The 27386-nt window shown below is 37.8% G+C and overlaps 1 protein-coding gene across 4 annotated transcripts in view; it reads left to right on the forward strand.

Moving 5' to 3' along the window:
- Window positions 1–27386, forward strand: part of LOC129360466 (glycine receptor subunit alphaZ1) — a 107286-nt gene that overhangs the window by 35590 nt on the left and 44310 nt on the right. For 2 of the 4 annotated variants that reach the window (XM_055030712.1, XM_055030713.1), the window contains exon 3: window positions 1332–1370. The exons of the other annotated variants lie outside the window; for them this stretch is intronic. In XM_055030712.1, the coding sequence (XP_054886687.1) occupies window positions 1332–1370 (39 nt within the window). The remainder of the gene's footprint in view (window positions 1–1331; window positions 1371–27386) is intronic. 4 annotated transcript variants of the gene reach the window in all.

Consider the following 27386-nt stretch of genomic DNA (forward strand, 5'->3'; position numbering starts at 1 on the left):
TTCTGCTCAGTGCTGTTGTCATCACTCACTATAGCAGTTGTCAAGTGGAGTGAGCCAGATTTGGTCTGGTTCAATCAATTCAACTTGGAGGTAAAATAGAATATCAATCAACAAATCTAAGGTCCAAGAGTTAAAATAGCTTTGATTGTTTGCTAAGTACATCTTGTGACAACTTCCAAATGTTGACAGATTTCTTCTGCTTGACAAACATTTGGTAGATGAGTATTCATTATGTGTTACTCCAAGTTTATAGACGACATGCAGGTTTGATTGTGTTCTGAGTTTTGATAGAACAACTGCTGATCAAAGCAGCAACACAACTTTTTGTCTTTGCGCCTTACACTTTCTGGAACTTTTCAGACAAATCCGATAAATCCAATAAGCCACCAATCTTCCATGACACATCGGGCAGAGTCCGCAGTCGAGCACTAACTTTCCTGGAGTGAACAGAGGGAAAATGCCTTGTCGCTGCAGAGCAATGAATCGTTCGGCCTCTACTTCCAGTTACTTGACATTAGCAGGCTGGCATTTCTCCATTATAAATCAGCCTCACTGCAGCCCAAAAGTTCTGAAACTGAGATGATGTGGCCCATTTGTGAAAGGTTACAGATTTACATCATGGGCTCCATTTCAGCCAAATGACTTCAATTTAATGAATCCCATTAAGAGCGAAAATAAGGTTTTACTCCACATTTGGATATCATTTATGAATTCTATGGTTTTATTTTATCTGGATTGAAAGTATTGGAAAGGACGAAGAATTGATTTGAGAATTTTAGTTAAAGTTGTGGTTGAAAATGTAACTTACCATTACAATGTTGCTATAAATACAGAAATAAAAGTTTTCTTTAAGGCAACAAAAAGCCAAAAATGAAGCCAGTTTGACATGTAGTCTTTGCATCCCTACCCTTCCTCCTCGCCCTCCTTTCTCTCTCTGGCCTCCTGCATCTCCTTTAGTGCATTTTGCTAGTCTTATTTAAGCTCCTCTTGACAGAGCCGCATTGCAACCCTCCTCCTCCTCATCTCAGTGCATTGCCTCTCCTCTCCTGCCCGCTGCAGTATGGCAGTAGATTGTTTCCTTACAGACTCGTTGCATCCCTCCTCCCTGCTATCGCCTTCCCCACTGTCCCTCTCAAGTCTCCCCCTCTGCCACACACTCACCTTCGCTGAGTGTTGGCAGCAGAGCGACACCTTAGATAGTCGAGCCTTGCTGTCTTGTTCGCTCCGTGATAGAAGAAGCTGTTGTTTTCCTTAATGAGGACAAACAACGTATAGTTGGTAAGGTGGTGTTAGTATTTGCTGTGTTTAATTCTGATCTGTTTTTTTATTAGACCCCAAAGGCTCGAAAAATGAAGCTACTCACAAGAAAGGTACTTTCCTTTTCTTTTTCAGTTTTTTTAATTTCTTTATTTTATTTGTTTATTGTTTTGTTTTTTGCTCCTCTTCTTTTCTTCCCTGGCCATCGTTTTTATGTTTAGCAGTCACTCACGCAGTATTGGGGCAGTTTCCAGATGTTGAGAAGAACAACGGACATTGGGAAACGCCTTCCTGATGTAGATGTAGAGATTGCCTTGTGTGGTTGCACTTTATATGAATTAAAGTGGTTAAGAATCTTTGTCACTGGAAATGTCAGCGGTTTTTACAGCTTCTGTCTACTTAATTCGTTGTGCTGATGCATACACTTTTCTCCACTAATGCCTGACAGTTTTTTCCTATGGTTTGAGTCAGTTATTTCCTAAAAAGAAAACCTGACAATTCCTGGACATTTAATCTTTTTTTTTTTTTTATCTCAGTCAATACAGGCGATTTTTTTATGACTGTTTAACTGCAATGGAAAAAAATATGAAGTTGTAATGACAATATTGTTTTTTCTGATTATAAATGTTTTTTGGCATTGAAAGTGAAGCATTCCCTTAATGTCTCTGTCCATCTTCCCATCGCAGACATTGTTATTTTGATGGGAATCTCCAGATGCCAGTTATTGTTAGTTTTTAAAAATGCTGAGTCAATAAAGTGAAATGAAGATGCAATAAAAATTGTCTGCTCTTTAGCAGATTCTAAAGTAATTTAGATTGAACTTCCAAGTACACAAAACAAAATGACTCCACATTGCTGTTGTCTAAAAACAAAGATTAAGCCCAAATAGAGAAGCTGTGTGTGAAAAACAAGTTCACCATATGAAGGTGAAATGATATCAACATTTACATGGAAAAAGAAACTGTTTCTATTTCCAAACCTACAGACAAAACATTGTTGATAATGGAAAACAATTTAAGTCATTGATTCCTCCACCCTGTGGTGAACGTCCCAGATCTGAGATTACAATGCTAAAAAAAGTGACGACACAGTAAGAGCTGAATCTCACACAGCAGTCAAAGGCAACCCAAATCCAATTTTTTGCCCATTTGTAACCCATATCCAACTTTTCACGGCAGCCTGAACAGCCCAATTATGAACTTTTCACCCTCCGAAAAATCAGATTTGTACCACTTTCAAACATGGGGCTGAATCTGTTACATATCTAATAGTTTCTCCAGCCTCTGCAGTGTGAACAGTCATGATGCATTTCTTCCGACTTTTACATCACCGGCATCGTAATTCTGATGTCGGTGACAGAAAGTGTTTTTTCTCGCTCCGATTCTCTGTTTTATTACATCTATGTTGTGCTTCAGTGTGTCAGAACATCAAATAAACTTAAATAAGGATCAAAGACAGTACAAGTAAATACAAAATGCATTTGTTATGCAAACGTTTGATTATAAAGGGAGAAAAAAATCCAAACCTTCATGGCCCAGCGTGGAAAAGTTATTGCCCCCATCCTGATAAATGTAGCTGTGGTTTTTCACACCTGAATTATATGTTTTTAGCTACACACAGGCCACTTCTTTCAACATTAATTCATTAGAACCTGATCTTTCAGTGAATTTCCCTGAAAGATCTTCAAAAGCTAAACATCAACTTGTTGGTTTAGTAATCACGTTTTCACACAGAGCCATATAGGTTTGGATTTTTTTCTCCTTAAATAACAAAATCTTTCATTGAAAACTGCTTTTTGCTTTTACTTTTGTTGTCTTTGACTAATATTCTGGAAAACTGAAGTGTGACAAAATGCAAAAAATTAGGACTTCAAAATTACAACACTGTAAACAATGCAGCAAGCAGCACTGAAATGTAATTTTTTGGGTTTTTTTTTGCTTTGTGGTTGCATTTAATTAGCAAAAACAAACCAGAAAACGATTGGAAATTGAGCCTGCTGTGTGCACTGCATCCTTACACGCTGGAGTCCAATACACCATGTTAAATGTGGACGACAGGTCAAATAAGGGTTGACTGAAAAGATTAAGAAAATAATCCCTCCACTCTAAGAAGAGAATTTAAACAATTAAATCCAAAGTGGAGATATTTGGCCATAATGCATAATACATAATGCATAATTGGATTAAACATGTAACCACAAATACCTCAGTTAAGCTGTCAAGCACAGTAGTGGATGGCTGATGATTTGGCTCTATTTCACAGTCAGTAGGATCAGTGCACCTTGGAGTCAATGTAACATTGGTGCCACAAAAGAAAACATTGGATATAAGAATATTTTGAAAATTTCACTGTCATGTGACACTGCTAAAATGAGAAAAAAAAATACTTCAAATTGCTTCTAAAAGGATCGTTATGTGTACTTAGTATTTCCACACAGCTGATGTAATTTTTGCCTAATAAATGGAAATAAACAAAATCTATTTTTTTTTCACACTTGTTAGATTTAATCAACAAGAATCTGGTAAAGACCAGAGTAATATAAATTGTTCTATTGAGCCTAAAATCATATAAAATCTCCCTAGAATAATCTTTGTGTTATCCACTCATTCAAACAAATCTAAAACAGCTAAATATAGATAAATTCCAGGCTGCATTAATGTGGTTTACGTTTAAATTTCTAAGCTCTGCAGGTCTAATATGTTTTTCAAAGCTGCGACATCCTGTGACACCAATCTGGACCCTGGTCATTGATCCTGACTCAGCACAACCTCTGTTAAGCTAAAATGCTTTGTCCAAAGCAGCATTTGGATCAATGTGGCCTTCTGCAGGGTGAAACAAAACAAGCCAGAGAAAAAGAGAAAGTTTCAGAGAGAACATCTTCTGGGCAACCTTCCAGACTCTGTAAGCGTCTCCAGGACGGATCAAACATAATGACTTTGGTATCCATTTTCAGAAACAGTAACTCATTTTATGTTAAAACATGGCACATAAAAGGATAATACTCTACAGGGTAATAAATTAGACGTTGTAAATTAATTCACTTTCAGTGAAAAGGAAACATGGTCACATCATTGTGTAGTCATTGGACCTCATTTAGTCCTGAATGTCTTAGGCTAAATTTAGACCACCTTAAGCCATGAGTTTCATTTTTGTTACTTTGCTAATTTGCTGCAAAGATTTTATACATGCAATATTTCAGATGGAAAGCTCAATAGGTCACTGCAAATTACTTGCAGAATCCTCTGATTTAGTTTGTCTCATTGCTTTAAAGTGGTGCAGGCGATTCAAAGAAAGGATAAACATGCTCTATCATGTTCAGTTTGGTGAACAGTCAAGGTTATAACAATAAAAAGAACATAATAAAATCCTGAACCACTGGACTAGTCTTTGACCTTTGTATAAGGGCAATTAAAGCTGGATATGGAGCAAATTGTAAAGGTGATACATTGCAATGCCTGTTTTATGGCAATGCTCTCTAAAAGACCGTCTGCACAATCTAACACACTAAATGTGTATTGAAAACCATACACATGTGGTCCACTTGATTGGACCAGAGTTTGCTTCCTCCCTTGGTCTGGAGTTTTTGTGCAGGTTTGAATAGACTCAGAATCCTTGAGTGTATTGAGTCTTAGATCAAACAAACTAAGACCAACTATATGAGGTGATTTCAGACGGCTTCCGAATTCTAGTGTGTTTATCGTCATATGAATAGACGACCCTTGACCTGAACCAACTACAGGACATATATGTCTTTTGAACTTCATAATCAACCCTCTTCTTTCTTTTTTCGATGCAGGTTGTTGGTCAGCTCTGCTTGCAGATAAATTTGCCAACTTCATCCCAAAATTATAAATATTCTGAAAAACCAGCACTGCATGAACTGCTCTTGACAAAATGGTATTGCAGTTACAACAGAGGACCAATGACTTTCCCTTTGTGAATGTACCCTAAAAACATTAAAAAACACATGAACAGGCAGTGTGAAGGAAAATATCATTTGGGCCATAGCATTAAATCAAAGATCAACTTTATTACGATCTGCTGCAGATATTATCCTTTTGTGTTTAATTACACTGAGTGAATAATGTCTTCCAGGGAGAGTATTGGTTTGCAGACTAAAGACCCCAATTACCTCCTGAGCTTATTCTGTCGGCCACTGCTGTCAGCTTCACAGGAGAACACGCTTTATATTAGCAGGCAGCAGCCTGTCTGCCTCCAGGCAGTCAATATGCATAACTTACCCACTGGCTTGGCAAAGGAAGAAAAAATAACGGAAGCTACAGAACTAATAAGTTAATTTCTCATTTTAATGTTCAAACAGCAGAAGCACAATTATATCTTAAGAAGTCTGGAGATGTGAGAGGATGGGTGTGGATATCAGTCACAGAATAAACGCTGATGAAAGTAGTTCACAGAGCTGCAATGGGTGACATTGTTTCACCGGGTTAAGGAAGGATGTGTTTCTGGGTTTCTGTTTTATCTTAAAGGGGCAGCATTATGTGTTCTTCAGGCTATTACAGTCATTTTAAAGCATAATTACGCAACCATGCTTTATAACCAGTGGTTATAAAAATACCATACATGCCAAATATGACTTTAAAGAAATTTTACTGCCTAATTTAATTACTTAAAATTGAGTCTCTGTCACTTTAAAAACTCCTGCTCTCTCTGAAACTTTCAGGAAGTCATAAAATTGTTCCTCTGTAAATCCTTTAGCAATGCTTTTACCAGCGTTGCAATTCTTAGTGCTAATTGGCTTAGCAGATGTTCAGTTCCACCAGCTCCCATCAGCTAAATCCTGCTGGCTAGTCTGAAGGAGTTCAGTGGTGGAGTCACGGAGGAGTGCTGCTCTGTGAGGCAGAAGCTTGGAAACGTCCGAGGAGAAGCTGTGTCTTAAAGGTGGAGCTTAAAGGTGGAGCTTGGTCCACCAAGGTGTTTTGCACAGCTGAATGGTTTCCATGGAGATTCAAAAAAATCCTCAAAAATGCATGTAAGAACAAAGGCAACACTCCAAATATGTTATAACATTATAACATGATATAAAACTCAAAAAAGTTGATTTTACATAATACTGCCCCTTTAAACCAATATTATGTACTGTTATATACTTTCTGATTTAATTTACTAAAAAAATAAAATCTGATTTTATAATGATTAATTTTAACAGAAATATTGTTTATGTGTAAATGATAGCTGGGTTTAGAGTTGAAACAAAGTTACAGCCAAAGGCTGAAATGTGAACATTAATTTCTTCAATATAAGTTTATATTGCAGTATATTGTTCATGAAATATTTTTTTCATGAACTTTTATCCGAGTTGAAAAATAAAAAAATCTATTTTGGCAGTAGTTTGGAAAGTTTGCATGCAAACTAGAGCTAGTTTGCATGCAAAAAACAAATGCAACCAGGAAGACATTTCTATAAATGGGAGAAGGTGTGTTGAGGGGATTTCTCCCCCAGCGTGTTCAGCAGAATCCAGGGAGCAGGTCAGGCCCTCGAGTCGCGTCACAACCACTGCAGGCAGCAGCCGTTCCTCCTGATTAGAGACTGTGCTCTCCTCCTTCTGTTGTCCAATATTCAGCACATTTTGCACGCATCTCACCTTCTCTCACTGGCACTTTTATGTCTGCAATGTTAGGCCAAAGGATATCTGATGACACAGTCTGGGCTCTCCTTCCCCCTTTAGTGCGCTGCACACAGCCGGCAGATTCAATCCGGTTCTGTGGATTTATGCCCCTGTGTGAGTCCATCTCCATTGAGGACAACCCTGTAACACGGTTGCAATGAGCTTTTGAGAAGTGACTGCAGCAGGTTGGAGCATATTGTCACTATTCAACTTTTCATTGAGAGGAAAAAAGATGCTGCTATGTAGATTTATACTCATCCAAGTGGCCTGCCTTATGGCGTAAGTCTTTATAATGTTATTGCACCGTGCTGCAGAAAGCTAACACTGCAAAATGGCTACTCAAGGCTGAAGTGCATTGCATTGTCTAAGTGAAGGCAGAACTGAATATACACTCACACAGATTTATGCTAGCTGAAGTGGCCTCTTTCAAAGAGTAGATTATTGCTACACAGTGATGCAGAAAGGAGTCACAGCTGTAAGTGTAAAGCTTAACACACGTTCAATAATTATAGAATTTATTTGAAGAGACATTTTGACATGAGTAGAGAGAAAAGACTATGAAGACTTAAGGATCTAAAATTTTTCACTGATTTAGAATGCATCATATTTGTATTGTTTTTAGAAGCAGCAGCCAGAAAATAGCAGTAATCTAGCAAACAAATAAATCAGGTATTCTTCATTTTAATGAAAATCTCAATCTTAATCTCATCTGAATAAAGCGTTTATCTTTGGAGTTAAAGATATTTAGGAAACTTTACACCAGGCATGTAGATTGTTTTTAATAATTTTCATAAGTAATTGGTGACCCTACCATGCCACATTTTGTTGCTCTTCTCTAGGTGGAAATTTATTTACCACCTTTACCATCCTACCAGCTGTGACTAATGACAAGATTATTGGTTCTTCCTCAAACTTTGTTTGCTGCACTTCCAGTTGTTTTAAATTTAATTCTTGCTCTGTGGATTTCCAGCATTCATCTGCTGCAATATGTGGAAACTGCTTTCGTATGCTGAATGTAGATTTTTTTTCTTTCTGAGTATATTTAGACCTGAACATAATCACTAAGTATTTTATTCACCCCAACATGTGCACTTTGGTTACCACATGTTAATCCAAGAATGGGTTTGGAGAAATGGCTTCAAATCTAAATTATGTCTGATTCCTGAGAAAATAGACATAAAATTAACTGCTCAATAATAGATGAAAATTAAGGTAATTTCTATATATTCTTAGAAGTGAAAATGGCTTAAATAGAACTGATTGGAGAGAAATGTGATTTAAATGTTCATCTTAAACTTCTACAGGCAGTTACACATTGATGCAACAATAATGTCTTAACAACAAATTTCTGCTTTAATTTTTTCATATTTATTGTGTTGCAAACAAATCTTCTCAATACAATAAATTGCAGATTTTTGCAGATAGGAAGGAAAAAGTTCTAACAAAGTCAACAGTTTGACCTGTGAAATAAAAAAAATGACTTAATTTTATGCTAGAAATAATTGAAATAATGTCGCCAACGTCTGTGCAAGTACTTTAGATTTGGGAGAAGAGGAAAATGAACTTGGGAGGCTTAAAGTCTTCATGTGCATTATTATTTACTCCTTCAAGATCAATTCTTTAAATCTCCCCTTTTCAAGGGCTCACTGCTGAGATTCTCTTGACTTGTACGGCAAATGCAGCCTCTTGGTTTTTAATCTTTGCCTCAAGGCAGAAGGGCTCCAGTTTTTTCAGGCTGGATGTGCTGCATGTGTGTCTAACCAAATAAGGAGAAGTGAAATTGCTTTGCACCATAATAAACTTTCAGTTTAAGGAAAAGGAATCTAATTTGCAAACTTTGAAACTGATTAAACTCATAAAGTATGAATGTGAATCTATTTCTGCCATGAGTTATTCATTTTTATATTAAAAGAAGAAAATCCTCCCAGTTTGATTAAAAGCTTTATTTAACTTTCAGTAACAGAAAGTGACTTAAATTCTAAATGAGCTACAAGCTGTAAATCCTAGTGTTTTGTCCACGCTTTGTCATCTGACGTTCAGAAAAATATTGCAAAACAAACTCATCAGGAAATGTCAATATAAATTTAAAATCATTTGATTAAAACCAATGAAGTCCACAGACTCTTCAGGAACACTCCGTTTCTTTCTAGCAGTAGCGGCTGGCAATCCATCAAGGTTGTCTCTCTGCCTGTGACGGCTGCGATGGGATCCGGGCCCCTACGACCCTGATCAGGGCAAACCTGGAATGGAAAATACATTGAATAAATGAATTATTTTCCCCTAAACAAAAAAGAAAAATGATGTAAAAATACAACCTTGTTTTGCCAAAAGAATAGTAGGAAGTTGTTTTTTTAGAGAATGCTGTATGTACAAAAATGTGTTTGTTTGTAATCTCTGACTGGTGTCTGTTGCTCTTTGGATGATTAAAGGCATCTGACTAACAGGAGTATTCACACCACAGCACTAAATCACTTGCTGATTTATTGAGCAGCTGACCGTAACACAAACAAACACACTCCCTCAAATGGACCATCTGTACAAGCATACAGTGTGGAATACAAACAGTTTCCATACCAGAGACACTAGCTGAAGTCAAACAGAGGAAGAAACCCGAGCAGCTTGAACACACACTGCTTGTACCTCGACTTTTAAATCTCTGGCGTGAACATTCCTGCACACTCTTGACACATCACTGCCTCTCAGTAATCCACTGGTATAATGCTGTGGTCACCTCATGTCCGTCAATGAGTTGCCACAACAGACCTGTTATTGATTTTTGTCTCAGTGCTGTCTGGCAACTGCCAGCCTGTCATGTCCACCCGTCAGTCAAATCCCAGCCAGGACACCAATAATGGCTTCTTAATAATTTACTTCCAATATACTTACTAGTCTCCTTATCATTATGAAATGAAAAGGAGGATACACAGTAGTTTCTATTGTTTTTGCCGCTGCAGCTCTTGCACCCACAGTTACCTGGTGAGGTGGCGCTTGACTCCTCTCCTCACAAACAAAATAAACCAGTCAGTCATGGGGAAAAAAACTCTGAAATGCTGATTAATCTAAATGCACTGAAGGTCACAAATTAATGACCAAACTTTCTTCTTGAAGAGAGCAGATTTGTTTCACCAACTCTATCGCAAGTCGTCTCAGTCCTTTAGAGACACATCCACTCCACCAACATGTTTGACTGTCAGTAAGATATTCTGTTTTAAGAGTGATGTTAATTTATTTCCAAATTATTGGGAAGGGCAGCTTCTAAAAAGCGTCTTCAGTCTATTTTTTCCAAAACTCTTGAGGCTCATCAGGATGTTTTTTAGGTAAATGTTAGATCAACTCCTGTATTTGTTTTGGTCAAACAGAAACACTTTTTACATGACAAGTTTCCAAAAACATTTTTCGTTGTGCATTGGACAAAATTGGCTTTACAAAATTGGATGGTGGAATGGAAACACAAATAGCAACGGGGAGGATGTAGTGACATGTTTGGCCTGTAGGAGGCGATGAAACTTTGTTAATTTTCTGACCCAGAGGCATTTTTTTTACAACCATAGGACACACAGATGCACTGATCTGAAGCTTAATCTGTGTCTTGCTGTTTCACAATGAGCAGATTTTGCCGAATGATCTAAAGAGGTGCAGCAGCACAGACAGAACATGGATACGGTCCGCCATTGTTGATGTTATGTGTGGGTGAAAGTGAGAGCGCTAGCACAAGATGATGTGACTGACATGATCGGTTCCAACTGTTTTTGAAATTAGAGGGAGATGATTTTTCTGTTTTGACATCCTGGATGAGTCTTTCATGAACTCTTGGAGTAATTTTGGTCGGCCGGCCACGTCTGTTCCAGTTGTGCATAATGGCTCTCACTGTTGTTCATTAGAGTCAAGGATTTAAAAAAATATTTATTCTTGTTACATGAGTCTGATATTAAAACATTTTTTCATATTTCAAAGTTTCATATAATCAGACAAGTACTTCTACTTAAGCAGGTGCCAATTTTACTTTCTTCTGAGCTTTATTGGCATCCAGCCTGCTGTTAATCTGTTTTATTTGCATTTTTCAGGAATGTGCTCAATTAATTGCAAATTACAGTTAAGCCTGATATTGCAAATTAAGATTCACAACATGGACTAGATCCATTATATTTTTAGGCAGTCGCTGATTTTCAGACATTTTTGAGTCATTTTTATAGCTTGCCCAGATCATTAGGTTCATTAATAACCAAACCTAGCCTCCAGTCGGATTATGTTTATGACCACAAAGCTTTAGATTACATTTAATGACAGTTTTATGAATTGCCATGGGACAGTGTAGGTGTATAATAGGGATAAATAAACAAAGGAGTCTGGGAGAGAAAGCTCATATGCAAGCAGGCACACATTCCTGGCAAAAACATACACAGAAATATTCTCAGTGCAGACAGGGTACACACAGTTTCATAGAGAAACAGAAAATGCTGGCAGGCATGAATGCCAATTTTAAGTAAATATGCATAGAAACACACACGCACACACACAGAGAGAGCCTCAGGTGTTTCCTGACCAAGCTGCCATCCATCCATCCATCTCTCCATCCTCTCCTCTTTCTGCCTTCCTCCCACTTTGAATACATTTCATCCCATAATGAAACCTGAACACCCTCTGGCTGCAAGAGAGAATATGAATGAGAAGGGGAGGCAGAGTTACAAGAGACAGAAAAAAAGGACAAAAAAAGAGAAAAGAAAGAAGCATTATTGCAAAAAAAGGCATGAAGAGGGAGGAAAGCACATCATAATGGCATTTCTACTACTTCACTAGGGAGCAAGATGAAGTTTTTTTCTAAAGTTCATTCAGAGGAAGTAGTGATGATGGATGGCTGAATATGACGGCTGGAGAAACAACTATTCTTCATTTTCTCAATCCAATTAAAGTACGACAGGGAGTGGTTTTCCTTTGCTGCTCATCAGCTGCAGTGTTTACCAGCTTATTTAACGGCAAAAGAGAGTCTGTTCGAAGAGCTAGGTACTTTCAGTTTTTATGCACAGAAGAAAAATAGACACTCTCTGTGGAAAGGAAGCAAGATGCAGTAAAAAGAGAAGCAACACAATCTGCATTACAGAAAGATCCAGACAGGACTTTTACAAGTGGTCAATTTACTTTTACAGCAAACAGACAGAGAATACATGAGAAAAAAAATCAAGTCTTGTTGAAATATTGTTTTAATATTACATCAGGTGACAGACTGGACTTTTATAGTTTGCAGCTTTTCAGCATTTTCAGGCATCCTGGATGCTTATTTTTCTCTACATTGTCATCATTTTTGCAGAAAGCCAAAGTAATGAATATTGTTTTAAATCTAGGGATGCATGATATATCAACATTAACGTCAGTATTGGTACATGTGACTCTTTTTTTTGACATATTGATATTGGTAACACAAAAAAGCACTAGGCCAATATTGACAACATTTTTGAGTTGTGTTGACCAGGTGGTATTTATGTGGACATGTGAGGGTATTTAGATAAAGCAGAGAAGCAGTCAGCTGTGTGGTTTATTTATTATTTATATATTTTTTTATTGGTGGGTCAGGAATTATAGCAGCAATAATAGTATTGGATATCAAAATAAGCCAAATTTTTATATTGATGCTTTCTCGATAAACTCATGATTTTAAGCTTTTTAAGAAACTATACTTGGCTAAGGTTTTCTGCTTTGTTTTTTTTTTTTCCTTCGCAGGTTTTAGAAATCCTAAAAATAATAATGGGCAATCATCAACAATCATCTCCTTTAGATATTGAGACTGAAGCCCAGCAACTTCAGTGTCATGTTTTAGGAAAAACATGGTATGTAAAAAAAACTATTTCATGTAATTTAAGATTATTTACAGTTATGTGAAAATGTGTTTGCTCCATTCCTGATTTCCAATTTTCCTTCATGTTTGTCAAACCTTTAAAAAAATCCTTTCATTTTAAACGTGAACTTTGTATTTACTTGGGTAGTGTTCAAAAAATATTTGAATTGGTTTTATGTTCTGAAACACTGAGCTGTGAAAATGTGCATAAAGTAGAAAATCAGGAAGAGGGAAAACACTTTTTCACACCACTGTACACAACACCAATTCACAACAAATTTGGTCTCAAAGGAAATTACAAGACAACAGATTCAGATTCATGGAAACCTATTTGTTTGAAGTTCAATTTAAATCAGCCCAATTTGTCCCAACAGTGGCCTACTAGTAAAGAGTTATCTGTGTAAAAAAGCCCAGCTGGTTGCAGTGAGTCATTCACTTTGCAGCAATCCTTCATCCTCAGCAAACCTCTCTGACAGAAGACAGCCATGATTTCCTTTTAGCAACAACAAAACCTCCAAACCTGCAGTAATCAGGCTTTGCATGAGTGGCTACGTACAGCAGGTACCATTATGTGAATCATGACGCACGGTTCACATACCGTGACCCGCTGAGCCTCTTCCCTCTTTAATATTAAAATGTACAACTACCTCAGACATAATTTAACATAAAAAATTATTTTGTTGCTTTAATGACAGCTTTAACAAAAAAACAAAAAAAAAACTTGGGGAATAGTCATTGGTTGTGCTAAATGTTCTTAGCAACAACAAAAGCAACACAGTCAGCAGGCAACATTTGGTGATTGTGTCCTTTATTTTTTTATGAACGCATAAAAAAATGAAAATTAATACATAGCACACAAATTTACCAACATGACAGAAACAAATGCTAGCACCACAGTTCCTTTAACAATGTACTCCAAGTTTTTATTGAAAATTAATAGGAAAAATGTCATAGCAAGTTGACCAACTAAAAAAAAACTTTACTCTCACATTCATATCTGAATGCTGATGTTAAGAAACTCTACACTCTTTCTAACTAACTTAACCTAAACTTGTATGAAGGCCCTCAGAAAAATAATAAAATTAATTATCTACCTATCCTGTCGCTTTTCTAAATAAATTTAGATATGATTAGTGTACAGATAAGAATCACAAATTAATTATCAGACTCTTTCATGATCTGAAGGCCTCTCTGGACTCAGTGCTCCACGTCGCACCAAATCAGCATAAAACTAATGGAAAGGAAAATTAATGAAAAGAAAGTACCAACTTTTCAGTAACGTTCTGTATCAGCTATTGAATTACTTAAAATTCAAACTGAATTAGGGGTTTTCACTGGCTTTAATCCAACATGTATCACTCTGAAAATTCTAGTTTAGCAGCACTTATATAACCTGAAACAAAGGCAGTTATTTTCACCAAATACAGTCCAAGATATTTCAGAACCTTATGTTTAACATATTGACTGATTACTTCTAACCATTTGGACATAGAATAAAAAACTTTTAATCCATAATTTTAGCAGTTTAGAATATAAAATGTTGTCAAACAAAAGTGGATAAAAACAGTAACAAAATTGTATAAAGTATTCAGTAATCTTCAAAGAATCTCAAGAAGTTTTTCTCCAAAGTCTATTTTTAAGACTTTTGGCTATCTTTGTTGAAACATACACAGAATTTTAGGAATTTAAAGTTTCAGTGTTTGGTAAGAGGTTAATTATTTCAATGTTTCACTCTCAAGTCAGAAGTTTTTTTTTCCCCACATAGATCTGGTATTTTGCTCCATTGTTCATGCATGGTTGATAAGAAAAAATGATCACCTCCTCTGGACATCATGACAAAACAGCTAAAGGAATAAAAAAATATAAAATAACCCTCTTTTTATACATTTTCAAAATCTTTCTTCCACTGCCTTGTTTGTTCTTCTGTAAGCATGTGTAGGGAATATATAGTAGTTCAATAAAAGTAAAACTACCTTCCCCAAACCATATATGCTACACTTTATAAATATTTTATGTTTTACAGCCATTGTAAAAGTTTTTGCTGAGGGCAGCTCAGTTGCAAAACAGGCAATCCGATGTAATTTAGCCTCTTATTTATTTAATTTGTAGCTTCTGACTTTTCTTTTTCCTCCTCTGCTTTCTTTTCCGTTGCTTAACTCATTTGTTGATGACAATAAATTCAACTTCAGCTCTCTGGGTATGAGTGCCACTTAGAGAAGCTTAAATTAGGTGTCAGGAGACATACAGAAAGCAACGATTTCTCCAAATATCTATGTTTTACAACCCACTCAAGACACAATAATGGAGCAGACTCCACCATTCCACCTACACTTCTTCGTCTGAAAACACGAGGTGTGTTTGATTTCTGCTGCTTCATTAGTTCCATTCGGTGGTTTGGGTTTGCCGCAGTGACGAGTTAGTGTAAAATGAAGATGTCAGCACAAAAAGCTGTTTTGTTGACCAGTTAATTGGTCCCCAAATACGGCGTACGGATGATGAGGGGATGGGAGGATGTGGGTTTGGACGAGCCTCTGGGGACAGATCTGTCGCCAACAATAAATACATCTGAGTTTAGAGTTGGTGTAGTGGTGGAAGGACCATTTCAGCTCCGACATCAAGTTGATGAAACATAAACAGTATGTGTGCTGTGTTGTTAGCAGACACCTTGATAGCAGGATACAAAGTACAAAAGTACAGATAAAAGTTCTGGAGCATTTATTTCTTCACATTTTTTTTCAGGGTTGATTTTAATTTCACTGTAATGATTTTTCACATCAAGGTTTTGTTCACATAGCATGGGAAACCAACCCAATTTGCTTTTATTGCCCAAACATGACTTATATCTGTTTGAACGGCCCTATTTTGATTTTTTCATTCTTTATGACAGCATTTCTGGAAAATTTATGACACTTTTACCGTTTATTGTTTTTAAATCAGCCTTATAAATAATTCAATTGGTTTGGATATCACGTCTAATATTATGATAATGTCAAGTCAGTCTTGATTACATAAAAGATTAGAAGTCACAGATCCATTTTTGTTAATTTTTGTTTTTATATTTTTCACAGATTCAACCGTTGTAGGTGATAAAAGTTCAAGCTTTTGGTCCAGCTTGAACTGATGCAACGCTTGCGTTCTTTCATTGTGCGGTATTTCCATAAACTACTTACATAAAATCAAATATAGTTGTTTATTTCAGTCCTTAACATAAGTCAATGGTTGATAATAATGGAGAGATACTGAAAAGGTAAATTAGTAAGTACCCTAAGACTCAGACTGTTCAGCTGAATGCTAACTTCAGATGGATGCTACCAGTTACTGCTGGGAACTCTTGACTCTGGTATTTTAAAATTTAGATGCTCCAAAATGCAAAAACAAAGAACCTGCAAGATGTAATAACATAAGTTGCATGGGTTATCAGCTGGCCTGAGGAATCACCACTGCACCAACCAACGCCCCCTGCTGCTTTTCCCACCTGGCATATAATTCTAACATATGGCATTTGGTTGAGATGGAATAACCTGCAGGGAAGAGAATGCATTAATCCAAAACGCTGGCCAGTATTAGGAGTGTAGACACAAACAGAAAGCATTAATATGAAACAGAGACAAGACAAGTACTTGGGGGGTTTGTAAAAATAAACTAATTTAATGAAGAGATAACAATATAACTGCCCCAGGGCCTCAAATCATGTCCTCTGGGGACAGCTCAAGGGTTGTCTCTTCAGGAATCACACTGAGGATACAATCTTCACTACAGGGAGAAAAGAAACCTCACTGTTTTCCTACACTGCACATAATCCATTAAAAAGTGGTGAAAGGAACTACTGACATTATTCAGCCTTCCTTTTCTGAGCATCTCTGTTGAAAACTGTCTGAGGTTTGAAACAAGCAGGATGGTGAGTGGAAAGAAAAGAGTCATGAAGAAAAGAAAAGCTTTTATTTATTCATTGATATAAAGTCTTTTAAAACTGATAAATAAGACTATGTAGATATTCAAATGGGACATGAATGAGTTTATTTATATTTCCTAATGTAAAGATTAAATGGAGGAATTTAATAGAAGATTGCTACTATTTTTAAGATTTTGAATCACTGGTTGGTCTACGATTGTTTTAAAACATCACGTAATAAAACCACAAGAAACGTCAACCTTTATATATATATTTTAAGCATAAAATAATGTATAAGAATGGAATAAATACAGTGTATGAGAAAACAGTCATTGGAATTCAGCCATACAGACATATTTGTTTTGACTCCTGGGTAAGACGCATAAAAAGCTTAAAATTTATCTTATTGCTGCACTGTAATCTCATGCTGTCACATTTAGAAAAGTACAAACTTTAACATGAATTCAGTGGGAAATTAATAAAGAAATATATACATTTTAAAGAATAATTTCTGCCAAGCTTGCAGGGCAGAAATTATTCATCTATATTTACCAAGTTTAGAGCATAAAAAGAGATATTTCACTCATTTCTCTTTATACAATTTCTGTCGTGTGTTCCCTTCATTTCAGTTTATTTCTAATCATTTCTGGGCTCATTTGGTAATTATTCCAGTGAAAGACCAATTGATGACCCAGTTTCATACAAATTTTACCAGTTTTAAATTTTATTTATTTTTTGTTAAAATAATTAATTTCTGATATTGAGTTTATTTTTATATGTTTTACTTTTTTTTTTTTTTAGCATAAATTCTCTATGTGAGATGCATATGGGGTATTTTTCACAACATGCATTTGTACATATTGTTCCCAGGGCTTTTGTGTTTAGATATTGCATTGAGGAAAATCCCAGAAGCACCTGGCGCCGGCGAGCTCAGGGGCCATTTACAGCGGCTCTGCGGTAAAAGTGGCTTTGGTGAATGCTGTTAGCAGAAGTGCCGAGCCGAGCCGTTTGTTTCATCCTGCTTTATTGCTGTTGTCACTTGTTTTTAATGAAAGTGGAGCTCAGCTGAAGAAGAAGGGGAATTTATTCGCTACCAGGATGAGCTTTGATTGTTCTGCCCATTGTGTGTGTGTGTGACTGTGAGTGGGGGTGTGTGTGTTAAGTAAGTTTCTTTTGGGGGGCGATTTGCAGCGACCAGCTGACCTGACCTGCATGTTTTGGGAGATGTGGGGGGGGAAAAACCCACGCAAACACGGGGAGACCATGCAAACTCCACACAGAGATTCTCTGTGAAGACGCAGCGCTAACCGCTGTGCCACCGTGCTGCCCACGTTTTTTCAATTGGGTGGGGAAGGGATCAAATTTTGGGGAAAAACGTAACTGCTGTAAACTTTCTGCTGTCGGAGCCTCGCATGGTGCCCCGAACGCAGACGCTACAACCTTCCTGCGTTTGATTCCAGTCCTCAGTCTCTCTTGCATGTCTTGCTCCTTCTCTAATTGCCTTCACTCTTTTGCTTTTTTTGACTTCTTCAGTCGCAGAGTGTTACGTATTTTTTTCCAGATTGAAAATTTAGACTTTCTCTTCTCACCATCCTGCATGGAGTCAGTGTGTGGATTGTCCAACTCTTCCATACCAGTTTCGCCAGGGATCTCCTCCGTGGATTCTTGGTCCGTGGAACAAGCTACTCTAGAAAGGTCCTCGTCCGAGAAACCTCTTGACTGGAAACTTGGACCAGGTCGAGTTGGCTTAGTGAATCTTCCTGCTTCTCTTGGGAACCATCCTTCTCTTGTCTCAGCAGGTCAGAAATGACTTGGAGAGAACCAGACAAATCCTGTCTGACTCTCTCCAAGTCATTTTGCAGATAAGCCACCTCCTCTTGATACTGCTCTGTTTGTTCTTTCAAAGCAGTGATGTCCGTCTCGTATCTGCAGTGGAGCTCTTTGTACCGACCGTCAGCCTTCGGCAACTCATCCTGGGCGCTGCTGAGCTTCTCCTGCAGGATGTTGACCTCTTGTCTGGTCTTTTCCAGGAGGACGGCGTTCTCGGCTCTGATGGTATCCAGCATCGCCTTGTCCTCCTCGGATTTCTGTTGATGGCTTTGTCTCTCCTGTGTGATCTGCTGCTGCAGTTTTCCAACGTGCTTTTTTAGGGCAGAAAACTTTCTTTCCTGGTGAAGCTTCTCTTTCTTGTCTCTGTTAGAAAGGGCTGTTTTCTGTTGCTTCATCTTCTGCCTGTACGTCTCATTCTGCTGCTGCAGATGGATGATGTCCGTTTCGTATCGGCAGTGGAGCTCTTTGTACAAACCATCAGACTTCTGCAACTCATCCTGTGCGCTGCTGAGCTTCTCCTGCAGGATGTTAATTTCTTGTTGGGTCTTTTCCAGGAGGACGGCGTTCTCGGCTTTGATGTTACGGAGAATGGCCAGGTCCTCCTCTGACTTCTCTTGGTGACTTTTTCTCTCCTCTGTGATCTGCTGCTGTAGTTTTGCAACTTGCTGTTGCATCGCAGAAAAGTTTCTTTCCTGGAGAGGTTTCTCTTTCTTGTCTCTGTTAGAAAGAGTCGTTTGCTGTTGCTTCGTCCTCTGCCGGAACGATTCAATCTGCTGCTGAAAATAGATGATGTCCGTCTCGTATCGGCGTTTCAGCTCCTCAAATGAATAGAAAACTTGATCAAGCTCATTCAGGATCTGTTTCTCCCTCTTTCGCATTATTGTGATGTTTCTTCACATGTTTTTGACGATCTCTTCCTTCTCTGCTTTCAGGTTTTTGATAAGCTCCATGTTCCCCTTTTCTCTTGCCAAGTTCGCCTCTTTCTCATCTTTCACCTCCAGTCGATATGTTTCCATGTCGTGTTGTATTTCAGAAACATCGCTTTTGTATTTGATGTTCAGTTCATCGTATGAACGCTTCATCTCTTTCAATTGGTCCTGCAGAAGTTTTTTATTGTCCTGCAGGAAGTTGATCTGTTGAGACATTTCTTGAAACATCTTGTCCTTTTCTGCTCTCTTTCTCCAGGTGTCTTTGTGCTTCTCTGATTTCCTCTTCGTAAACCTTCTGTGTTTGGGCCTCTAGCCTCAACAGAGCAACTTCAGCTTCGTACTTGGAGCTCAGCTCCTTGTACGAAGTCTGAAGTGCCTCCATTTCTTCCTGGAGGCCCTTACTCTTCTCCTTTTCAGCTACAAATGACTCCTGGGTGAGAAGGAGTTTGGACTCTTCCAGCTCGGCCTCCAGGTGGGCCAGTTGCTGGTGGTCTTCATACCTTCCAGCTCTCTCCATCTCCAGGAGGGAGCTCAGCCTTCCGATTTCCCCGTGGGAGGCATTGGGGTGCGCGGGAGGGAACCTGCCTTGGTGGTTCTGCTGGGCTCCCCTTCTCCCGTGGGGTCCAATCAGTTCAAAGTTGAATCTCGGCGGACGATGAGACATTTTCTGCTAATGCTTTAGCTAAAATCGTCGTTTGGAAAACTTCCTTAAAGAGCTTTGAAAGCGGGTAAAGCAGCAGGTCAATAGTGGTGAAACCAAAACCAGCTCTGTCTCAACTGTTTGCTGAAAGAACATGGAAGATGGTGAGGAATGTTTTAATAGAGAGCCTCCATCCTCATGTTTCATCAGTTTGAACCTCTGGGCTGATTAAGGCCTTATTGTTCCTCTGGTAACTAAACATCGATTAGGCCTCATTTATTGATATCACAATTATTATTCTTAACCAGATTTAAAGCATTTATCTGTGGAATGCTAAGTGTATGTATTGTGTAACATTCACGACGTGTTAACAGTTAAAAAAACAATAATAGGACCAATGCTAGATTCGGCTGCTGGAGTGGAAATTGAGCAAGTTTATAAATGACCACAGACAAGGAAAAGTAAGTTTAAATGGCGGCTTATTATTTGTTGAGAAAAAGAAGAAAAGAATAACAATATAAATACAGACAATTTGACAAACAATGACACAAAATCAATTCAAAATAGTTTCCTGTTCTTCCAGAATAATCAATATAATTCCTGTTTGAACTTTTAAACCTAATGTTAGGTTTTAAGGGATACTGTTTATTTAACCTAAGTTGTAGTTCTAATTAAGTTCGAGCTAAGAAGGTTAATGTAATTGATTTTATTCTTTTAAAATCTATTTTAGGTGTTTAGTTTTATTTTAAGAGATTATGATATATAAATATATTTTTAATCTCCTATTTTAACTAATTCTGGTTTCTATTTTTACCCAACAGAAAATGTACAACCCACACCAATAATGTAGGTGAATACAATTCAAAAGAAAAATAAAACACAGTAAAAACACTGAATAGCTTGTGCTCCAAATCAGTCTTTCCTTATGATGATCTTGAAGGGCTAGTTCCGGTTCTCTGGATCCGCTTTTCCTTAGCAGGAAAACATGGCAGATCATACCGGTTAAGATGATTCGAAGTGTCCAGCAGAGGGCGCAGCTCCCGCTATATAACAGTTACTGGGTTCCTGGGTCAACGGCTCGCCATCTTAGTCCATTTCGGCAATTTGGCTCGGAAAATCCCGGTCCGGCTTCAGTATAACTTTTAAAAGAAAGCCTGGTTTAATAACCACAAGCAATACAAAAGTCCTTTTAACTTTTCTCTGTGTCGCGCAAAGCAACACACCAGCCAACTCGGCTCATTTGTTACATCAACGGCTTTCAACGTATACTAACGGAAATGCGTTGCTCCACTTTTCCGTTTCGGTCAAATAAATTAACTTTACAAATAATATTCATCACAGAAATAAAATACAGTCTTTGACTCACCAAGTCCAACAGACAACACTCTTAAAAAAAACTCCTCCTCCAAAAATGAGGAAAAAGTTTCCAGTTGTTCGTAGCCTTGCTAATCAGCGGTTCGCTTTGCTCTCTCTCCCTTCGCTCCTCGCTCTCTCTCGGTCTGCCCCGCTCTCTCTCGGTCTGCCCCGCTCTCTCTCGGTCTGCCCCGCGCTCTCTCGGTCTGCCCCGCGCTCTCTCGGTCTGCCCGCGCTCTCTCGGTCTGCCCCGCGCTCTCTTCCCCTAGCGCAGGGATGGAGCTAGTCACCTTGACTACACAGCAATGTGACCCTTCAGAATAAGAGATTTCTTTTCTTACACTTGACCGTTCTAACTGCTGACAAAAATAAATAAGCTTCACACAGTTTCAAATCAAACAAAATAAAATACATGAATATAAATTACACTGTCTGTAATTTGTATTTTATTATTGTATTATTATTTATTTATTTGAAACTATTTTTTTCTATTTATTCTGAATATATTTCCTATTTAAGCACTTTATAATTATTTATTATGAAATAGTAATTAGTTCATTCGAGTGAAGGCTATTTTAACCTGGGTTACAATTGGTTGGTGCACATATTGTTGATATAGTTCAGGGATTCAAGGGTTTTTATTGTTATACCACCACCGGCCACCAGGGGCTCCCCAGCGTGCCCCAGCCCCAGGCCAGGGTGGCTCCAGGGTGGGACCTCATGTACGGAGAGAACAACCCCTGTTTCCAACGGTCGTATCATCATAAAGGATCTTTGGGCTGCACTTGGTCTGGTCCCTCACCTAGAACCGGTCTGCACTGGGCAGCAGAACTCCTAGGATCACTGGGACATGCAAACCCCCCCACCACGATAAGGTGGCAGCCTTATCGTGGTGGGGGATGTGTGTGTGTGTTAGTTATAGGGCATTTGATTTAAAAAAGTCTGAGACCTGTTCACCTCACATTGATCAGATACATCTATTTCTGACGTTGATGTTCAGAACCGCACAACTACTTTTGTTTCGATTTGGTTGAATGTTCTCTTAGATGGTGGGTTTCATATTTGTTGGATTGAAGTAAAGAAATGCATAAATGTGTGTGTAACAGGCTAAATCATATCAGCTGCAGAAGGTGAAAAAGTAACGAGGCATGTAAAAAGCACGAATGTGCATGAAACAGTGTTTACTGTATGCTTCAAGGCATTTCCACATCTGTACAGAACGTGTGTCTCTGTGTTTCTGTGCTGTGGTCACATTTATTGTGCGTCTGCTTATTGATGGAGCCTGTGTGATCCTCAGAAAAGCCATTATACCCATTGAAAAGTATTCATGCCCCTAGAAATATTTAAAAATGTTGTCATTTCACTACCACTTAATGGAACTTAATGAACCAACACAGACTAATGCACAATGATGAAGTCGAAGGAAGAAAGACAAACAGTTTAATTTTCTCTTAGAAAATTGTTGAATTAGCAGATTCTTTCTTGCAGGTAGATTGTATTTACCTATTACAAATTGCATTTTTTGACTTTTTTATGTTTTCAAGATAAAATCCCTCTTAAAACACTAAACTGTGTGGTGTAAATGTGAAAAAGCATAAAAAATTAATTGATCATGAAAACTTCTAATTGTTTAAATATTATGTGCTCACAGTACATACAATACACCGTGTTTCAAATTATAATGCAAATTGCATCTAAGTGTCATAAAGATGTTTTTGGGTTGTGCTATTAAATTTATAGATGGTATTGTGTGTCAGGACTCTTTTACTCACTATAATTAATTTCAGAGAGCTGGTTGATCAGTTTGTCTGGTGAGCTCAATTAAAGTAAATCTACTTCAGAAGGATGTTCCACATTATTAAGCAGGCCACAGGTTTCAAGCAATATGGGAAAGAGAAAGGATCTCTCTGCTGATGAAAATCATCAGATAGTGTAGTGCCGTATGACAAGGTATGAAAACATCAGATACTTAACAAAAACTGAAGCATTATCATCATACTGTGAAGAGATTTGCGGCTGATTCAGAACAAAGATGGGTTTGTACAGATCAAGGCAGAATGAAGGTTTCTATTAGACAAATCCATCGGATTAAGAGAACAGCTGTTAAAATGCCCTTACAAAGCAGCAAACAGTTATTTGAAGCTACTGGTGCCTCTGGAACCTCGAGGTGGAGGATCCTCCAGAGGTTTGCGGTGCATGAATCTACTATTGGGCCTCCCCCAACCAGCTCACAAGCAGAAACGGACGCAGTGGACCCAGGTGTAAATGAAGATTAATTTTCAAACAGACTTGTTTACTGATGAGTGCTGTGCAACCCTGGATGGTCCAGATGGACGCAGTAGTGGACTGATTTTGGACAGCCACCATGTCCCAACATGGCTGTGATGTCAGCAAGGAGGTGGTGGAGTCATGCTTTGGGCCAAAATCATGAGAGAGAATCATTGGTTGGCCCCTTCAGAGTCCCTGAAGGTGTGAAAATGACCTCAGCAAAATATATGGGCTTTCTGACTGATCACTTTCTTTCATGTTTCAAAAAGAAGAGCATGCATGACAATGCACTGTTTCATGCTGCAAGAATACCACTGTGTCATTGGCTGCTATGGGCATAAAAGGGGAGAAACTCATGGTCTGGTCACCATCCTCCTCTGACCTCAACCCTATTGATAACCTTTGGAGTTTCCTTAAGCAGAAGATCTGAGGGTGGGATGCAGTTCATATCAAAACAGCAGCTCTGGGAAGGTTTTCTGACATCCTGCAGAGAAATCCAAAACTCCACAAACTCACAAGTTCAATGGATTCAAGAATTGTGCAGGTGATATTAAAGAAGGGCTCCTATGTTAACATGTAACTCTGTCTGTTAAGATGTTTTTGATTGAAATAGCTTTTGATTTTAGTACATGTAATGACTTAATGCTGCACATTCAAAGAATGACCATTTGCGGTTCTTTATAATCCATGAAATGTTTAGAAAATCTGCTGTGGATAATAATTTGGAACAGTGCATTTTGAGTTTTTTATTTTTGAAAAAATACTGTTCCCATGGTCAGTAAAATTTGATTTATACTGTAATAGTTCATTACTTGAAAATTATACTGACCATCATTTTCACTGACCTTTAAAGAAAATCTGAGAAAATATCACTTGCACAATAATTTGGAACATGGTGAATGTCTTTACTGTCAAACAAGAATGTCTGTTGATCTTTAGTTACAACTTCTTGTAGTTACAAAGTGAAACCCAGTAGGACCTTTTTGGGTTATGTACAATAAGTCAAAACGATGCTTCTGCATCACTAAAGGACCAATATTTTTGTCCTACCACTAACTGGATGCAAACACACATTGTGGTTTTACTCACAGTTAAACTCTAACTCCCCAGACAGTGACTGTCCAATCATAACTTAGCAACATTAAATTAGTATGGCAGGTCTGTCAAGCTTCACTTTCCCCCAAATGCACAATTGGTGTGCGCTGAGCCTGGGATAATGACTCTCCACAAGAGTGAATGAATGAAATTCCATGAGAGATTGAGCTTTTTATCTAACACACAGAGTTGACATTTTTCAGCCTTGCAAAAGCTGATTTAAGCTTTGAGTGATATTCAGGTGATTCTTTGCTTATCTTAATTTTCATTTTGTGAGTTTTTCCAATGAAAGACTCACAATTTTAGGGGAGCAATTAAAAACATTAATGGAGATTTCAATATAAAATAATCTGTTCAATTGTAAAGTTAAACATATAACATGCAATTGTAATCATTTGTATCACACATTTTTCATGCATTTCATTTAAACAATGATAAAGATGTGACATGAAACAAAAAAGCTGGAGTTCATAAAGACCCAGCTTTTAGTTTTGATAGTTTTCTTCCAGTAATCAGCAAGTAAATGTTCATCCATTTCCCTTTGACCTAATTATTTGTCTTGTTAACTAAATACTCAGTTTCAAATTAAGTATTTCACTTGTTAACCAAATATTTAGTTTGAAGATAAATATTTAATTTATTAAATATATTTGCACAAAGTCTGTGCTTTAAAATAGTGTTAGCTAAGTATAAAAATGAAAACAATGTAAAAACGTTTCACTCTAATGTGAGGTTAACAAGTTGTTTGACCCTTTATGAAAATGTAGGAGTTTTTTTTGTCACACAAAAGTAATCTAAGCAATTTACAGATTTATAAGGAAAGTTGTTGTAAGTTATGGACTCTGAACTATGTTATTATCAGATGTCATTTGGACCACAGATATTTTCATCTCACAAAGACTCAGTGAGCAAGCTTTCTCTATGTTATCATTTGTGACAGATATGAAATAAACAAAAAAATTAGTGTACAAATCCAAGTGATACCCTTAGTTAGTTACCCTAACCCTAACCGGGCGTTATGTAATAAAGGATCATGGAAGCACAGACGTGTTTGTGAGCTCAAACACGCTGAGGCTAACATAAGAACAGAACTACAGAAGCCTGTGACTCACTGCCAGCCTGTCCTCCATGACAGTTAATGAGCTGTGTCTGCTTTCTCTTTCTCTCGTTTTCTCCTGCATCCCATCTTCTGCTTTATTGAAAAAGCTATAAAACAGAGCGAATCTCTCTCCATCTGCCCTTTACTTGATGGGTATTAAATGAACTGTTGTGGCAGAAAATAAGAAGGTGGGCTTTAAGCTTCCCCTCATCTCTTGTATTTTTTTTTTTTTTGCATCATGCACTTCAAGAAATGTCAAGGAAAGACAAATTATGACATCGCTCTACTCACCTCCCTCCTGCCACACAGTGAAAGGACCTTGATGAAGGTTTTGAACAAAGCCAGGGTGCGAGGGACTTGAGTTAGGCCTGCAGAGTCCTTCTGAGAGAAACAGTGTTAATGTAATACCAGGTGATTTTATGGATAAACCCTCAGACATATCAGAGCTTGTACTCACTGGGTTTGTGCAGGCTTCATACATCAGACAGATAAAGTCAGGTGCCTCAGCAGGGGATGTTATTTACCTGAAGTCCATTTGTCTTGAAGTGTGTTTACTGCCAGCCTGTTTCTCCTTTCAGTCGGTCAAATTTGTGGGGTGATTGAAATCTCATCGGAGGGTAAAGGGTTGATTTTCTGTCAGAAACAAAGTTTGTATAAACTACAACCCACAGTTGATAGTGTTGTAATTTTGGTTTTGTGGAAAAATAAGTAGAAAAAATAAATACAACTATGCGATGCAAAGATGCACTTGCTCTACAAATTAAATTAGTTCACAATCAATTTGGTTTCTTCCTAATACATAAAGAGTTTAAGATAATTCAAGAAACAATAGTCAGTTTGTTCATATCTTTACTTTAATTACATTCAGTCAGATTTGTGTTGTGTAAACATTTTGCTCAACAAGTTTCTGTTGCCCAAGTTGAAATGAACTCTGTGAGTTTCATGCCGTCTTGTTTCAATTCATCTGTGTAACTTTGAATTATACCGTCTCACTATCCTGTAGTAAGATCTGCTTTCTAATTGGATGCTGTACATATAACTCACATGAAGAATGACTGCCTCAGGCAAACTTTAATGATTTATTTCCTCTTTTAACCATACTTCTACAACCTACTCCATGCCTTAACCACAGTTGTGTTTCTGTCTGTGTGTGTGTGTCTGTGAATGACTCTGACATGATATTTCTCTCCCTTGGCCTCGAGCGTTCGACTGACTGTGACAGGAAGAGTAATTGGCCATCAAAATAATCCAGACCCCTTCCTTCATTCGCAGCCAGCCCCCGGCAAGTGGAATTAGACATCGCGTTGAGTCAGGGACGTTAAACACAAACTCTGTGTCCATGTTTTGCAAGTGTGTGTGTGTGGGTGTGTGTTTGCAAGAGGCATAGTCTGACCTTAAGTTGCATCATCATGTATCAGAGGATGACAGTGATGCAGCCTGTTCACTCATTAAACATTAATTTTTGTCATGCAAAGCCACATTTTTACCTCACAAGGTATAAAATAAATATAAAGCACATCAATGTGAAGACAAGCCGACAAAGTTGTATCTCTCCTTGCTATTCACA

Source organism: Poeciliopsis prolifica, unplaced genomic scaffold (assembly GCF_027474105.1).
Source record: "Poeciliopsis prolifica strain line A6 unplaced genomic scaffold, Auburn_PproV2 SCAFFOLD006, whole genome shotgun sequence".
Classification (NCBI taxonomy): domain Eukaryota; kingdom Metazoa; phylum Chordata; class Actinopteri; order Cyprinodontiformes; family Poeciliidae; genus Poeciliopsis; species Poeciliopsis prolifica.